This window comes from Oncorhynchus mykiss, chromosome 18 (assembly GCF_013265735.2).
Source record: "Oncorhynchus mykiss isolate Arlee chromosome 18, USDA_OmykA_1.1, whole genome shotgun sequence".
In the NCBI taxonomy this organism is placed as follows: Eukaryota; Metazoa; Chordata; class Actinopteri; order Salmoniformes; family Salmonidae; genus Oncorhynchus; species Oncorhynchus mykiss.
In genome coordinates this window covers 35,478,043-35,492,246 of record NC_048582.1, presented here as the reverse complement: position 1 = coordinate 35,492,246, position 14,204 = coordinate 35,478,043, and the positions used below count along the sequence as shown (strand labels likewise).

The following is a 14,204-nucleotide window of genomic DNA, read 5'->3' as shown; positions in this document are numbered from 1 at the left end:
CTAGCTAGCAAGAGGTTGCATAGCAACAGCATCAACTTCCGGTAGACAAGTGAAGAGACAGTACGCTCAACTGAAAGCATACTGTTCGTGTACAGTATATTAAAATTAACTATGTAGTATATACTCATTAAGTGTGCAGTATACGTATGTTAGTATGGGTATTCGCACGCAGCTCTGGTTGCCTCTGCCAGGAGGCTGAAACTTGGCTGCAAGTGGCTCTTCCAGCAAGACACTAACCCCAAGAACACATAATCTACAAATAAATGATTAATTGACCACAAAACCAATACTTTGCAATGGCCATCTCAGTCTCTTGACTTGAACCCCATTGAAAACCTGTGGTTTGAATTGAAGAGGGCAGTCCATATTCACAGACAAAGGATATCAAGGATCTGGAAAGATTCTGAATGGAGGAATGGTCTAAGATCCCTCCCGATGTGTTCTCCAATCTCATAAAACATTTTAGAAAAAGGCTCAGTGTCATTATCCTCGCAAGGTGAGGTATTGAAAACAGGGATGACAATAATTTTGACCCCTATCTTTAAAAATATATATATTACTTGTTAAACAAAATGTATTTCTCTGAACAATAAAATAACAATTTTCCAATGTTTTTTAGCATACAATAGCTCAGTATTTTTAAATTTGATTTTATAGTCTTTTTTTTGCTCATCTTTATCAAGTGTGCCAATAATTTTGGACCTGACGGTACGTATCAAAATAATTTACTGAAAACAAAAATAAATTACATAAAAATAAATCTCTTGTGCCATAAATTGTGCTACTATATTGTACACAAATGAATTGAATAAATTAAAATGAGTCTCTAATTACTCTTATTTTCTCTAACTCACAAACTAATTCTAAAATCTTTAAGGAGAGCAAGGTATTTTGTTTCATTTCAAAAAAGCATAACATTTTATAAAAGCAGAATATTTCAGTCACCTTACATTATTCAGCCTTGCAGGGAGCTTGGTGGTTTTCCTGGCCCTCTGCTAGTGGTGGTGCATCCTGGGACAGTTGATATTGATTGTGCCATTTGCTGAGGAGACAGACTGAGACACATTAGTACCCAGCTCACCCCTGCTGAAAAACACATTAACTGGGAGCCCTGTCTCGTAACCATGGCAAAGCATGCAGGGAGCAGGTAGGGAGGGGTATTAGGGGGCAGCGGGTTCAACACACAGTCTCTCTGGGATTGTCTCTCAAGCTCTCTCCCTGTTTTTCTCCAAATCCCACACAGAGGCACGTACAGGGTCATGCACATGCGCACACACACACATACAATTTGTATATATTTTTCTTATTCAGGCTGCTTCCATCACTCATGTTACCACATACCTCTTATCTCCCTTAATCTCCATACATCAATCTTTTTCCTGTCTATGGAGACATGAGAACAAAATATAGAGGTAGAGAAAATAAAGGGGTAGCAAATCAAGTTGTGCGAAAATAACAAAAGTAGTGGTTGATATACTGTATATTTTCACTATGCCATATTATTTTATACAGAAGCTGTAAAAGTTCTCAGCTATACTGTAGTGATCCTCCCTAATGAGCCACCTTGCAATTCCCACCAAGTGGGTTAACCCTATTGGCGTGATGCGTGGGGGGCTTGCTTTTCACGCCAGTGACACCTGTTCGCGACCCACCCACTTAGGGCATTTAAAAGGGTTGAGGGTTCAAATGCTGCTCCTGAGTAGTCCATGGTGGTGGATAGGCATTCACTGAAGGCTGCAGGGGTTACCGTTCAATGGCAGAACCCAGATATGTTAAAGGTACAGAAGGTGGACTTTGTGGCCTTTATAGCTATGGTGATTAATGGCACTGCCAAGGTGGAGAGGAAGTCCTGGAAAATAGACATTGTTGTGGATGCGACGGAATGTTTCCTGGGACTGAAAGACTTCTTGGCAGAGGAGTTGCATGGAGTATTGTCACAAGCCTCTCAGGTGAGAATTAAACATGAATACATTATTTAACCTTTATTTAACTAGGATAGTCAGAAGAAGGGAGATATGGGGATTTGAAGGATAGAAGAAGTGGGTGTTTGGGGGTTTTGGTTTTGTCAATGTGGTTTTTATTGTTTTATTTTGGGTGGATTTGTTTTCCCTATCATGTTTTATTTTTACCTTGTTTTTTTCAACGTCGTCCAGTTGGTGGCGGTAATTCATCTTTTGGTGTTGTAGCATGTCCAGATCATCCAGAAGAAGCCCAAGCGTTTTCCCAGGCTTTCAAAGGAAATCAATCAGAGATATGATGCTATTATGCTTCTTTTTTTTATTTTATAATAATTGCTCAAGGAAATAACTCTCCACAAGGGTCATCAGTGTCTTGTGAAAGAACAGGGGTCATAGACAACATCTTATTTATTTCAGGGAGCGGAAATTAAAAACGTTGTTCCACTTCCCCTTTAGTCGATAGAAAATCAGCTTTCACCCGCCACAACGTCTGGTTGAAATTCAAATCGCTAGCTAGCTAAACAATTACAACAAAGGCCGATTAAACATCTGGCGACTTTCATGACAAACGATATCTGATAGAAGTGTAGACAGCACCAGCTACGCAAGGATTGTACCAATGTGAGGCGTGTGCTATTTTCATTAAACTAGTTTAGCCTGCTTGAGATCCGGGGCTGTCGTAAGTGATCGAGCTAATGCTAGCTTTGTAAAGATAATTAGCTAGCTACGTAGTATGCTACGTAGTTTGCTAGCTTACTTTAAAGTTAATTTACTTCGGTAGCTAGTTCACCCCGGTCGTAGAAGATGAATGTGATGTTACTTCGAACATCTGGTAAAGTTGGCTAACTAGCTACTAGTAACCAAAACAGTCACTGAATCAGGATACTAGCTAGCTAGATTTCAGTGTCGCGTCAATGCATCAACTTTAGTTTACTTATGGAGGAGACTGTCATATCATATTTTGTTTATTGTGCACCTTTCCATATACATAATTGCAACGTGACCTATCACAAAATGAAGAAACTGCAATTAGTAAACAATCTGTTTACAATGTGCATATTACAAGACACGTTAGGCTGGACACATTCCATTTTTAACAATACTTTTTCTGATAAAACTAGTTCATTGCATCCGCCATGGAGCCCAGTTTCATAATATTACAAATATGTCCCAGCTGTCTGCCGTAGTTTTGAAGTAATCACGAAAAAAACAGGCCTTATTTTGGGGCATTTTTCCCGCTCCTAATAGTTCTATTGAGCACCGTGGCACCAACTCGCCTTCCGACCGTTCTACTCACATTGTTCTAAGTCACGCCTCCTGCTTCGCTGTTGTTGGCAATGCCCACGTTGGTAGTTAAAATGTACACCACAACACATTACTCATGGAACTACTTCCGTGTTATGCAGACATACTCACACTTGGCACCATCGAGGTGCGGATGTTTACTTTCTACACAAGTTATTTTTCAGTTTCGTCCTAAGAACAGATTGTAGTGGTAAAATAAAAAGGGATACATAAATGGAATTATAAGCGTCACTCCATTCAGAAGAGACCCTGCGAATGTTCAATTCCATTCATATGCTAGTGTTCCAGCTTAGCTAACGTTCTTTTGCCATGTTTCATCCTTGGGGGAATTTTGACTCATTCTATTGTCCAGCCTAGACATGCTAGCTACACCTTCTCGTACCCATGTATGCCAGTTTTATGAAGGGGTGCGTGCACAAAGAACATTTTGTTTTGTATTGTAACCTTCTCAATATGACCTTTACAGTGGGAAGCCCTAAGTAGTTCACAAGACCTCCTAGGAAGTGAGCTGGAAGGAAAGAAAGGAGCCAGGTTGCAAGAAAACAGATGAAAGAAGGGGCAACAATGTCGGAAGAAGGGGCAACAATGTCGGATGAAGGGGCAACAATGTCGGATGAAGGGGCAACAATGTCGGATGAAGGGGCAACAATGTCGGATGAAGGGGCAACGGCGTCGGAAGAAGGGGAAGGGGCAACTGCGTCGGAAGAAGGGGCAACGGCTTCGGAAGAAGGGGCAATGGCGTCGAAAGAAGGGGCAATGGATGCCACTGGTAGTGAAGAGGAGTCCGATGCCTTGTCTAATGGCAGCCCCATACCACCTAAGAGGGGAAGGGGTAGGCCCAAAGGATCAGGCTCCAAGAAACCTAAGATACTGAGGGTACTAGACAAGCAGCCACGGGGCAGGCCACGTAAAGTGGTTGACCCTAATGCTGTTTCAGCAGAGCGTGGCCGGCCCAAAAAAGTTCAGCAAAAAAAAAAATTGGGTAGGCCGAGGAAGTACCTGTCACCCGAGGAGGAAGAGGAGAGAAAGATACTGAAAAGCCAACCTAGAGTGTGGAAGCCGCTCGGAAGGCCGCGCATCCATCCCCGCAGGGATCCCCCCGCCACACCCACCTCTGCCGAGCCACGGAGAAGAGGCCGTCCACTCAAGGCATCAACAGATAGAGGTGCCAACTTACAGACGAACCCACCTCCAACTTCTAAAGTTTCAAAGCCCCCCGCTAAAGATGATTCCCCGCGAAAGAGTGGCCGCCCCTTAGGCTCCTTCAAAGCCAAGAGAGCAGCAGAGACGGATAGGTCCAACAGTTCACCCTCAGCCAAACAGGGTTGCACTGTTTCTCCAATAGTAAGGCTTTACCGCCGCTCCAACGGTAAAGCAAATGTGTTCGATGAAGCTGCCTTCCAAGCCCAGAGGCAAAAAGGCAAGAGAAAGTCTGTGAACGCTGATTATACAGCGTATGATTCAGAGGAGGAAAATGAAGATACACAGAGAAATGAGGATGAAGTCTTTTCTCTAGTAGAAGATGACAAAGAAGAGGAAATTAAACCACGCGATGGTCATGGCAAGGCTAGTAAACCTGGTAAGGTAGTGGCAGCTATTAAGAAAAAAGAAGTGGTTGTTCCTAAGAGGGGGGGCAGAAAGCCTGGCTCAATCAAAAAGGTTGTAAAGTAAAAGGAACCTGGGCGGAGCAGACTGAACGAGTATCAGTAGCATCTTGTAAGATGTTTTTTTAACATTTTATTATCTCTTACCCAGCTCTTTCTTGCTTTCTCAACTAACCTATGTGTCTGTTTGCTCTTGCTGTTATTTTTTATGGTTTGATGCCTTCGTGGAAACCTTGTGGAAAAGAAAAGTACTTTTTGTACTTCCTTGGTCATCTATAGCTTGAATGATGTGAAGACAATTTCATTGACAGTTGTTAATCTTGTATTATTCTGTTCAGACTTATCCCATTTAGATTTTTTCACTGGTACTGTCATTGATACAGTTTCTAATTCCATACACATCCTATAGTTGATGATATTCTCATTGAGGTTTGTTAATCTTGTATTGGTCTGTGCAGATTTGTCCAAATAAGCTCAAATGGTTTAAATCAATTGAATTAGTTAAGTATTTTGTTTTTTGTTTTTTATCTCTCCGTAAGCTCTGTAGTTTTCGAATTGCTAATGTCTTCTAATTTTATTTGCCTGAATTGCCAAAGCTTTGAATGTAACAACTTCCCCGTCCCAGCTATCTTTGTTTCGATATAGATGTTGTTAGTATCACTATCATGGCACCCTTTTACCTATAAAGTGCACTACTTTTGACCAAAGCCCCATGGACCCTGGTCAAAAGTAATGCACTATAAGGGGAATATGGTGCCATTTGGGACTGTACCATAATCATAGTTGTTTTCTTTCACTTGGTTCATTGCGTACTTCACCTTGTGGAGTCAAGACGGTACCTGTAAACTTCCAATCCATCATCCTTAAGATTTCTCTTAGAAGATGTATGGTTATTCACTATTGTGATGGTTTTGTTTGCCAGTATCATCCTTGTAATTCACTCAACATCACTCCTCACAGTTCTTTTTAAGACTTTTTATGTCAGCTCTTTTTACTTGTTTTTTATCACTTGGCTTTCATCTGAAGTGGATGGCTTGGTTTCACAGACTCTGGGTGATGTTGTGTGTAAATGTTCAGATTGTATGTTAAACATGTCTTCATCTAGTCTGGTATTTGTTTATTTAATTAAGTATGTGCTGGACCATGATATCAACAGTTCATATTGCATTACAACTTCGTAAATTCTGTAATATAAAAATAGTAATTGAGGTACACAACAGAATCTATAATTTGTATGAATTCATGTTCCTGTGACCAAAGCTTGTTAGTTTCATGTTTTCAACTTGGTCTCTCAACTTGGTCTGTTGCTTGGATTAATACAATGTTCTTCAAGATGCAGTTAGAACTATAGAGATACATACCGTAAGTTTTACCTATGTATTTATCTCTGTGATCAGAAACAGGTCTGTGAAACCTCCCCAACGTTCATTTGAGGGTAATGTGAATTTCTGTTTTTTTAGAGAGAGCAAATATTTAGAAAGTTTCATGTAATAAAGTGAAATGTCAAACTTTGTTTTTGATGTTTTTTTAATCTCAATAAAACCTCAAATATGACTTGCTTTGTCTTTATTTTGTATTATTGTAAAGCTTAAAAGCAGAATGTGGTGAATAAATGGAAGATTTGATAGAAACATTTATTCCTGGCTGGTCAGGATCAAAAAGTCAGTGGTGGAATGTTCACACCGTTTATTGGACCGAGCTCAATCCATAAGTAATACTGACGTCTGCAGAGTCTGACTCTCAGCCGAGTTCCCCGACTCTACCTAGCGTTTATTGACAAGATTATTCCCGTCATTCTTAGTTTAGCTAAATGGTAAAGTCGTTGTGCATTCTCAATGGACATTTGGGTCTTTTCGTAAATTCGTTCTGGCTATCTACAGTACTCTGATTTCAGAGCACTCTCCTCTGAGTGTAATGAATTTATGAGCGCTCAACCCCCATTGAATATGGCTGGTGTCAGTAAACTTCAGCAAAAGAGCGTAATTTACAGTCACAGTTACAGTCACCAACGCTCTGGAAAACTGCCTAACCAGCTCTGCTAGGGTGAGTAAAATGGTCAGTGGTCTCATTTGTGTCTGGAAGTAGCTAGCAAGCTAGCCAACGTTAGCTTGGGTGCTTGACTGCCAGAAGATCAGAAAGCCAAAGGCTGGAGTGTCCAGTGTGCGCTCCGAGAATGAAAGCTCTGAATTTACAAACAGACAATCTGACTACACTCTGAATTTACAAGCGCACTCTGGCACTCCAGATTGAATTTAAGAACACACCCAAAGTTGTAAAATGTTTAGCTAGTCATTTGTTATGCTAACTAGCTAGCAAGAGGTTGCATAGCAACAGCATCAACTTCCGGTAGACAAGTGAAGAGACAGTACGCTCAACTGAAAGCATACTGTTCGTGTACAGTATACTAAAATTAACTATGTAGTATATACTCATTAAGTGTGCAGTATACGTATGTTAGTATGGGTATTCGCACGCAGCTCTGGTTGCCTCTGCCAGGAGGCTGAAACTTGGCTGCAAGTGGCTCTTCCAGCAAGACACTAACCCCAAGAACACATAATCTACAAATAAATGATTAATTGACCACAAAACCAATACTTTGCAATGGCCATCTCAGTCTCTTGACTTGAACCCCATTGAAAACCTGTGGTTTGAATTGAAGAGGGCAGTCCATATTCACAGACAAAGGATATCAAGGATCTGGAAAGATTCTGAATGGAGGAATGGTCTAAGATCCCTCCCGATGTGTTCTCCAATCTCATAAAACATTTTAGAAAAAGGCTCAATGTCATTATCCTCGCAAGGTGAGGTATTGAAAACAGGGATGACAATTTTGACCCCTATCTTTAAAAATATATATATTACTTGTTAAACAAAATGTATTTCTCTGAACAATAAAATAACAATTTTCCAATGTTTTTTAGCATACAATAGCTCAGTATTTTTAAATTTGATTTTATAGTCTTTTTTTGCTCATCTTTATCAAGTGTGCCAATAATTTTGGACCTGACGGTACGTATCAAAATAATTTGCTGAAAACAAAAATAAATTACATAAAAATAAATCTCTTGTGCCATAAATTGTGCTACTATATTGTACACAAATGAATTGAATAAATTAAAATGAGTCTCTAATTACTCTTATTTTCTCTAACTCACAAACTAATTCTAAAATCTTTAAGGAGAGCAAGGTATTTTGTTTCATTTCAAAAAAGCATAACATTTTATAAAAGCAGAATATTTCAGTCACCTTACATTATTCAGCCTTGCAGGGAGCTTGGTGGTTTTCCTGGCCCTCTGCTAGTGGTGGTGCATCCTGGGACAGTTGATATTGATTGTGCCATTTGCTGAGGAGACAGACTGAGACACATTAGTACCCAGCTCACCCCTGCTGAAAAACACATTAACTGGGAGCCCTGTCTCGTAACCATGGCAAAGCATGCAGGGAGCAGGTAGGGAGGGGTATTAGGGGGCAGCGGGTTCAACACACAGTCTCTCTGGGATTGTCTCTCAAGCTCTCTCCCTGTTTTTCTCCAAATCCCACACAGAGGCACGTACAGGGTCATGCACATGCGCACACACACACATACAATTTGTATATATTTTTCTTATTCAGGCTGCTTCCATCACTCATGTTACCACATACCTCTTATCTCCCTTAATCTCCATACATCAATCTTTTTCCTGTCTATGGAGACATGAGAACAAAATATAGAGGTAGAGAAAATAAAGGGGTAGCAAATCAAGTTGTGCGAAAATAACAAAAGTAGTGGTTGATATACTGTATATTTTCACTATGCCATATTATTTTATACAGAAGCTGTAAAAGTTCTCAGCTATACTGTAGTGATCCTCCCTAATGAGCCACCTTGCAATTCCCACCAAGTGGGTTAACCCTATTGGCGTGATGCGTGGGGGGCTTGCTTTTCACGCCAGTGACACCTGTTCGCGACCCACCCACTTAGGGCATTTAAAAGGGTTGAGGGTTCAAATGCTGCTCCTGAGTAGTCCATGGTGGTGGATAGGCATTCACTGAAGGCTGCAGGGGTTACCGTTCAATGGCAGAACCCAGATATGTTAAAGGTACAGAAGGTGGACTTTGTGGCCTTTATAGCTATGGTGATTAATGGCACTGCCAAGGTGGAGAGGAAGTCCTGGAAAATAGACATTGTTGTGGATGCGACGGAATGTTTCCTGGGACTGAAAGACTTCTTGGCAGAGGAGTTGCATGGAGTATTGTCACAAGCCTCTCAGGTGAGAATTAAACATGAATACATTATTTAACCTTTATTTAACTAGGATAGTCAGAAGAAGGGAGATATGGGGATTTGAAGGATAGAAGAAGTGGGTGTTTGGGGGTTTTGGTTTTGTCAATGTGGTTTTTATTGTTTTATTTTGGGTGGATTTGTTTTCCCTATCATGTTTTATTTTTACCTTGTTTTTTTCAACGTCGTCCAGTTGGTGGCGGTAATTCATCTTTTGGTGTTGTAGCATGTCCAGATCATCCAGAAGAAGCCCAAGCGTTTTCCCAGGCTTTCAAAGGAAATCAATCAGAGATATGATGCTATTATGCTTCTTTTTTTTATTTTATAATAATTGCTCAAGGAAATAACTCTCCACAAGGGTCATCAGTGTCTTGTGAAAGAACAGGGGTCATAGACAACATCTTATTTATTTCAGGGAGCGGAAATTAAAAACGTTGTTCCACTTCCCCTTTAGTCGATAGAAAATCAGCTTTCACCCGCCACAACGTCTGGTTGAAATTCAAATCGCTAGCTAGCTAAACAATTACAACAAAGGCCGATTAAACATCTGGCGACTTTCATGACAAACGATATCTGATAGAAGTGTAGACAGCACCAGCTACGCAAGGATTGTACCAATGTGAGGCGTGTGCTATTTTCATTAAACTAGTTTAGCCTGCTTGAGATCCGGGGCTGTCGTAAGTGATCGAGCTAATGCTAGCTTTGTAAAGATAATTAGCTAGCTACGTAGTATGCTACGTAGTTTGCTAGCTTACTTTAAAGTTAATTTACTTCGGTAGCTAGTTCACCCCGGTCGTAGAAGATGAATGTGATGTTACTTCGAACATCTGGTAAAGTTGGCTAACTAGCTACTAGTAACCAAAACAGTCACTGAATCAGGATACTAGCTAGCTAGATTTCAGTGTCGCGTCAATGCATCAACTTTAGTTTACTTATGGAGGAGACTGTCATATCATATTTTGTTTATTGTGCACCTTTCCATATACATAATTGCAACGTGACCTATCACAAAATGAAGAAACTGCAATTAGTAAACATTCTGTTTACAATGTGCATATTACAAGACACGTTAGGCTGGACACATTACATTTTTAACAATACTTTTTCTGATAAAACTAGTTCATTGCATCCGCCATGGAGCCCAGTTTCATAATATTACAAATATGTCCCAGCTGTCTGCCGTAGTTTTGAAGTAATCACGAAAAAAACAGGCCTTATTTTGGGGCATTTTTCCCGCTCCTAATAGTTATATTGAGCACCGTGGCACCAACTCGCCTTCCGACCGTTCTACTCACATTGTTCTAAGTCACGCCTCCTGCTTCGCTGTTGTTGGCAATGCCCACGTTGGTAGTTAAAATGTACACCACAACACATTACTCATGGAACTACTTCCGTGTTATGCAGACATACTCACACTTGGCACCATCGAGGTGCGGATGTTTACTTTCTACACAAGTTATTTTTCAGTTTCGTCCTAAGAACAGATTGTAGTGGTAAAATAAAAAGGGATACATAAATGGAATTATAAGCGTCACTCCATTCAGAAGAGACCCTGCGAATGTTCAATTCCATTCATATGCTAGTGTTCCAGCTTAGCTAACGTTCTTTTGCCATGTTTCATCCTTGGGGGAATTTTGACTCATTCTATTGTCCAGCCTAGACATGCTAGCTACACCTTCTCGTACCCATGTATGCCAGTTTTATGAAGGGGTGCGTGCACAAAGAACATTTTGTTTTGTATTGTAACCTTCTCAATATGACCTTTACAGTGGGAAGCCCTAAGTAGTTCACAAGACCTCCTAGGAAGTGAGCTGGAAGGAAAGAAAGGAGCCAGGTTGCAAGAAAACAGATGAAAGAAGGGGCAACAATGTCGGAAGAAGGGGCAACAATGTCGGATGAAGGGGCAACAATGTCGGATGAAGGGGCAACAATGTCGGATGAAGGGGCAACAATGTCGGATGAAGGGGCAACGGCGTCGGAAGAAGGGGAAGGGGCAACTGCGTCGGAAGAAGGGGCAACGGCTTCGGAAGAAGGGGCAATGGCGTCGAAAGAAGGGGCAATGGATGCCACTGGTAGTGAAGAGGAGTCCGATGCCTTGTCTAATGGCAGCCCCATACCACCTAAGAGGGGAAGGGGTAGGCCCAAAGGATCAGGCTCCAAGAAACCTAAGATACTGAGGGTACTAGACAAGCAGCCACGGGGCAGGCCACGTAAAGTGGTTGACCCTAATGCTGTTTCAGCAGAGCGTGGCCGGCCCAAAAAAGTTCAGCAAAAAAAAAAATTGGGTAGGCCGAGGAAGTACCTGTCACCCGAGGAGGAAGAGGAGAGAAAGATACTGAAAAGCCAACCTAGAGTGTGGAAGCCGCTCGGAAGGCCGCGCATCCATCCCCGCAGGGATCCCCCCGCCACACCCACCTCTGCCGAGCCACGGAGAAGAGGCCGTCCACTCAAGGCATCAACAGATAGAGGTGCCAACTTACAGACGAACCCACCTCCAACTTCTAAAGTTTCAAAGCCCCCCGCTAAAGATGATTCCCCGCGAAAGAGTGGCCGCCCCTTAGGCTCCTTCAAAGCCAAGAGAGCAGCAGAGACGGATAGGTCCAACAGTTCACCCTCAGCCAAACAGGGTTGCACTGTTTCTCCAATAGTAAGGCTTTACCGCCGCTCCAACGGTAAAGCAAATGTGTTCGATGAAGCTGCCTTCCAAGCCCAGAGGCAAAAAGGCAAGAGAAAGTCTGTGAACGCTGATTATACAGCGTATGATTCAGAGGAGGAAAATGAAGATACACAGAGAAATGAGGATGAAGTCTTTTCTCTAGTAGAAGATGACAAAGAAGAGGAAATTAAACCACGCGATGGTCATGGCAAGGCTAGTAAACCTGGTAAGGTAGTGGCAGCTATTAAGAAAAAAGAAGTGGTTGTTCCTAAGAGGGGGGGCAGAAAGCCTGGCTCAATCAAAAAGGTTGTAAAGTAAAAGGAACCTGGGCGGAGCAGACTGAACGAGTATCAGTAGCATCTTGTAAGATGTTTTTTTAACATTTTATTATCTCTTACCCAGCTCTTTCTTGCTTTCTCAACTAACCTATGTGTCTGTTTGCTCTTGCTGTTATTTTTTATGGTTTGATGCCTTCGTGGAAACCTTGTGGAAAAGAAAAGTACTTTTTGTACTTCCTTGGTCATCTATAGCTTGAATGATGTGAAGACAATTTCATTGACAGTTGTTAATCTTGTATTATTCTGTTCAGACTTATCCCATTTAGATTTTTTCACTGGTACTGTCATTGATACAGTTTCTAATTCCATACACATCCTATAGTTGATGATATTCTCATTGAGGTTTGTTAATCTTGTATTGGTCTGTGCAGATTTGTCCAAATAAGCTCAAATGGTTTAAATCAATTGAATTAGTTAAGTATTTTGTTTTTTGTTTTTTATCTCTCCGTAAGCTCTGTAGTTTTCGAATTGCTAATGTCTTCTAATTTTATTTGCCTGAATTGCCAAAGCTTTGAATGTAACAACTTCCCCGTCCTAGCTATCTTTGTTTCGATATAGATGTTGTTAGTATCACTATCATGGCACCCTTTTACCTATAAAGTGCACTACTTTTGACCAAAGCCCCATGGACCCTGGTCAAAAGTAATGCACTATAAGGGGAATATGGTGCCATTTGGGACTGTACCATAATCATAGTTGTTTTCTTTCACTTGGTTCATTGCGTACTTTACCTTGTGGAGTCAAGACGGTACCTGTAAACTTCCAATCCATCATCCTTAAGATTTCTCTTAGAAGATGTATGGTTATTCACTATTGTGATGGTTTTGTTTGCCAGTATCATCCTTGTAATTCACTCAACATCACTCCTCACAGTTCTTTTTAAGACTTTTTATGTCAGCTCTTTTTACTTGTTTTTTATCACTTGGCTTTCATCTGAAGTGGATGGCTTGGTTTCACAGACTCTGGGTGATGTTGTGTGTAAATGTTCAGATTGTATGTTAAACATGTCTTCATCTAGTCTGGTATTTGTTTATTTAATTAAGTATGTGCTGGACCATGATATCAACAGTTCATATTGCATTACAACTTCGTAAATTCTGTAATATAAAAATAGTAATTGAGGTACACAACAGAATCTATAATTTGTATGAATTCATGTTCCTGTGACCAAAGCTTGTTAGTTTCATGTTTTCAACTTGGTCTCTCAACTTGGTCTGTTGCTTGGATTAATACAATGTTCTTCAAGATGCAGTTAGAACTATAGAGATACATACCGTAAGTTTTACCTATGTATTTATCTCTGTGATCAGAAACAGGTCTGTGAAACCTCCCCAACGTTCATTTGAGGGTAATGTGAATTTCTGTTTTTTTAGAGAGAGCAAATATTTAGAAAGTTTCATGTAATAAAGTGAAATGTCAAACTTTGTTTTTGATGTTTTTTTAATCTCAATAAAACCTCAAATATGACTTGCTTTGTCTTTATTTTGTATTATTGTAAAGCTTAAAAGCAGAATGTGGTGAATAAATGGAAGATTTGATAGAAACATTTATTCCTGGCTGGTCAGGATCAAAAAGTCAGTGGTGGAATGTTCACACCGTTTATTGGACCGAGCTCAATCCATAAGTAATACTGACGTCTGCAGAGTCTGACTCTCAGCCGAGTTCCCCGACTCTACCTAGCGTTTATTGACAAGATTATTCCCGTCATTCTTAGTTTAGCTAAATGGTATAGTCGTTGTGCATTCTCAATGGACATTTGGGTCTTTTCGTAAATTCGTTCTGGCTATCTACAGTACTCTGATTTCAGAGCACTCTCCTCTGAGTGTAATGAATTTATGAGCGCTCAACCCCCATTGAATATGGCTGGTGTCAGTAAACTTCAGCAAAAGAGCGTAATTTACAGTCACAGTTACAGTCACCAACGCTCTGGAAAACTGCCTAACCAGCTCTGCTAGGGTGAGTAAAATGGTCAGTGGTCTCATTTGTGTCTGGAAGTAGCTAGCAAGCTAGCCAACGTTAGCTTGGGTGCTTGACTGCCAGAAGATCAGAAAGCCAAAGGCTGGAGTGTCCAGTGTGCGCTCC

At 40.9% G+C, this 14,204-nt stretch overlaps 2 protein-coding genes and 1 long non-coding RNA gene across 19 annotated transcripts in view; 2 read left to right on the top strand and 1 right to left on the bottom strand.

Moving 5' to 3' along the window:
• Positions 1–14,204, bottom strand: part of LOC118941148 — a 63,494-nt gene that overhangs the window by 12,390 nt on the left and 36,900 nt on the right. The window contains exons 8-12 of one of the 12 annotated variants that reach the window (XR_005037440.1): positions 9,298–9,396; positions 8,510–8,551; positions 8,114–8,223; positions 2,130–2,228; positions 946–1,383 (exon numbers count right to left, since the gene is read on the bottom strand). This is a non-coding gene — a long non-coding RNA (uncharacterized LOC118941148). Of the gene's footprint in view, positions 1–945; positions 1,384–2,129; positions 2,229–8,113; positions 8,552–9,297; positions 9,397–14,204 lie in introns of all 12 variants that reach the window. The other 11 variants (XR_005037439.1, XR_005037437.1, XR_005037442.1 and 8 more) reach the window with 11 other exon arrangements.
• Positions 3,730–6,421, top strand: LOC118941141 (serine/arginine-rich splicing factor SR45-like). Of its 2 annotated transcripts, none has more exons than XM_036952595.1 (2): positions 3,730–3,819; positions 3,883–6,421. In XM_036952595.1, the coding sequence occupies exons 1-2, from the start codon at positions 3,810–3,812 to the stop codon at positions 4,932–4,934; spliced, it is 1,062 nt and encodes a 353-aa protein (XP_036808490.1). In that variant the 5' UTR covers positions 3,730–3,809; the 3' UTR covers positions 4,935–6,421. The 2 variants fall into 2 exon arrangements, with proteins under 2 accessions (XP_036808490.1, XP_036808489.1); XM_036952594.1 differs by having other exon boundaries at positions 3,743–3,819; positions 3,862–6,421.
• On the top strand, positions 8,912–13,589 carry LOC118941139 (serine/arginine-rich splicing factor SR45-like). Of its 5 annotated transcripts, none has more exons than XM_036952585.1 (3): positions 8,912–9,117; positions 10,898–10,987; positions 11,030–13,589. In XM_036952585.1, the coding sequence occupies exons 2-3, from the start codon at positions 10,978–10,980 to the stop codon at positions 12,100–12,102; spliced, it is 1,083 nt and encodes a 360-aa protein (XP_036808480.1). In that variant the 5' UTR covers positions 8,912–9,117; positions 10,898–10,977; the 3' UTR covers positions 12,103–13,589. The 5 variants fall into 5 exon arrangements, with proteins under 5 accessions (XP_036808480.1, XP_036808478.1, XP_036808482.1 ...); XM_036952587.1 differs by having other exon boundaries at positions 8,913–9,117; positions 11,051–13,589; XM_036952586.1 differs by lacking the exon at positions 8,912–9,117 and adding an exon at positions 9,572–9,747.